The 2,691-nt window shown below is 64.5% G+C and overlaps 1 protein-coding gene across 1 annotated transcript in view; it reads right to left on the reverse strand.

Moving 5' to 3' along the window:
• Positions 1-2,691, reverse strand: part of LOC120511271 — a gene marked incomplete at its 3' end in the record, with an annotated part of 9,755 nt that overhangs the window by 1,931 nt on the left and 5,133 nt on the right. The window contains exons 3-6 of the mRNA XM_039728079.1: positions 1,970-2,330; positions 1,110-1,205; positions 927-1,008; positions 146-262 (exon numbers count right to left, since the gene is read on the reverse strand). Coding sequence (XP_039584013.1) covers positions 146-262; positions 927-1,008; positions 1,110-1,205; positions 1,970-2,330 — 656 coding nt within the window. The remainder of the gene's footprint in view (positions 1-145; positions 263-926; positions 1,009-1,109; positions 1,206-1,969; positions 2,331-2,691) is intronic.

Here is a 2,691-nt window from a genome sequence, read left to right on the forward strand (position 1 = left end):
TGGTCACTCAGGGGTCAGTGGTCACTCAGGGGTCAGTGGTCACTCAGTGGTCACTCAGTGGTCACTCAGTGGTCACTCAGTGGTCACTCAGTGGTCACTCAGTGGTCACTCAGTGGTCACTCAGGGTCACTCAGTGGTCACTCACGCAGCGCTCCCTCTCAGGTAGAAGGCCGAGGCCTTGGCCAGCGAGTAGCTCAGGTCGGGGTCCAGCGGCGTCCCCTGGGGCAGCGCCCAGGGCAGCCCGGGGGCGAACGGGGCCAGCCTGGGGACAGCGACAGGGACAGGGACAGCGTCACACCTGGGGACAGCTAGGGACACCTGGGACACACAGACACACCTGGGGACACCTGGGACACACAGACACACCTAGGGACAGGGACAGCGTCACACCTGGGACACACAGACACACCTGGGGACAGGGTCACACACCTGGGTCACACCTGGGACACCTGGGGACAGGGACAGCGTCACACCTGGGGACAGGGGGACACACCTGGGGACAGGGGGACACACCTGAGTCACACCTGGGGACACACAGACACACCTGGGACACACAGACACACCTGGGGACACACACAGACACACCTGGGACACACACAGACACACCTGGGACACACAGACACACCTGGGGACACACACAGACACACCTGGGACACACACAGACACACCTGGGACACGCAGACACACCTGGGGACAGGGACACACCTGGGTCACAGTGCCTCACCTGTAGCGCCGCCGACACACCTGAGGGTGTCACACACACACACCTGGCAGTGTCACAGTGTCACCTGTGCCTCACCTGTAGCGCCGCCGTTGCTCTCTCAGGTGTCACACACACACACCTGGCAGTGTCACACACACACACCTGGCAGTGTCACAGTGTCACACGCACACCTGGCAGTGTCACAGTGTCACCCGTGCCTCACCTGTAGCGCCGCCGTTGCTCTCTCAGGTGTCGCCGGCGCTGCCGCTGCAGCCGCGGGTGTGGCTCCATGGCCAGCGTGGTGGCTGCGGGGACACCGCGGGACGGGGTCACCAGGTGTGACCAGCCGTGTCCCCAGGTGCCCCCATTGTCCCCAGGTGTGTCCCCAATGTCCCCAATGTCTCACCTGTGCCCTCGGGCAGCTCCCAGGTGCCGTACCCCTGCAGCCAGCGGTAGCAGGGGAAGTGGAAGGGGCCCAGGAGAGCGACGTCACCGGGGTCACCTGCGGGGACACCGCTGTCACCTGGGGTGGCACAGCTGTCACCTGGGGTGACGTCACAGGTGTCACCCGCGGGGACACCGCTGTCACCTGGGGTGACATCACTGCTGTCACCTGGGGTGACGTCACAGCTGTCACCTGTGGGGACACCGCTGTCACCTGTGCTGGCACAGCTGTCACCTGGGGTGACCTCACTGCTGTCACCTGGGGTGATGTCACAGCTGTCACCTGGGGTGACGGCACACAAGGGACACCGCTGTCACCTGTGCTGGCACAGCTGTCACCTGGGGATGACGTCACACAGAGGGACACCACTGTCACCTGGGGTGACGTCATACAGAGGAACACAGCTGTCACCTGGGGTGATGTCACAGCTGTCACCTGGGGTGACATCACCCAGAGTGCCACCTCTGTCACCTACGAGTGATGTCACCTATGCCCTCAGTGCCACCTGTGCCATCACAGTGCCACCTGTGCCCTCAGTGTCACCTGTGCCCTCAGTGCCACCCGTGCCATCACAGTGCCACCTGTGCCATCACAGTGCCACCTGTACCCTCAGTGTCACCTGTGCCCGGGGCCCAGGAGAGCGACGTCACCGGGGTCACCTGCGGGGACACCGCTGTCACCTGGGGGTGACATCACACAGAGGGACACCGGTGTCACCTGGGGTGACGTCATAGCTGTCACCTGGGGTGACATCACCCAGAGTGGCACCTCTGTCACCTAGGGGATGCCCTCAGTGCCACCGGCAGTGTCCCCGCCCTCACCTGCGCTGGCAGTGCTGATGTCACCCTCGGTGTCACTCTCGGCGTCACCCTCGGTGTCACTCTCGGTGTCTTCCAGCTCCTCCAGCTCCTCCTCGGTGTCACCTGTCCCCTCGGTGTCACCTGTCCCCTCCTCCTCCTCCGTCACCTCGTCCTCGCTGTCACCTTCCTCCTCCTCCTCCTCCTCGTCATTGTCCTCGCTGTCCCCGGCGCTGTCCCCGCTGTCCTCGCTGTCCGAGGAGTCCGGGGTGTCCGGGGTGTCCCCAGGGGTGTCCCCGGGGGTGTCCCCGCGCTGTCCCCACACGGTGACGCTCTCCAGGTACCAGGCGCTCTCGGGCAGGCCCCCGCAGGGCCCCTTGTGCACCTGGAGCAGGAGGAGCCGGGGGTGTCCCCGGGGGTGTCCCCGGGGGTGTCCCCGCGCTGTCCCCACACGGTGACACTCTCCAGGTACCAGGCGCTCTCGGGCAGGCCCCCGCAGGGCCCCTTGTGCACCTGGAGCAGGAGGAGCCGGCCCAGGGGACAGGGGACGGGGACACGGTACTCTGTCACCTGTGGGGACATTGACACTGTCACTGTCACTGTGTCACTGTGTCACTGTCACTGTGTCACTGTCACTGTCACTGTGTCACTGTCACTGTGTCACTGTCACTGCGTCACTGTCACTGTGTCACTGTGCCACTGTCACTGTCACTGTGTCACTGTCACTGTCACTCTGTCACTGTCAC

This window comes from Passer montanus, unplaced genomic scaffold (assembly GCF_014805655.1).
Source record: "Passer montanus isolate IOZ18808 unplaced genomic scaffold, ASM1480565v1 scaffold631, whole genome shotgun sequence".
In the NCBI taxonomy this organism is placed as follows: domain Eukaryota; kingdom Metazoa; phylum Chordata; class Aves; order Passeriformes; family Passeridae; genus Passer; species Passer montanus.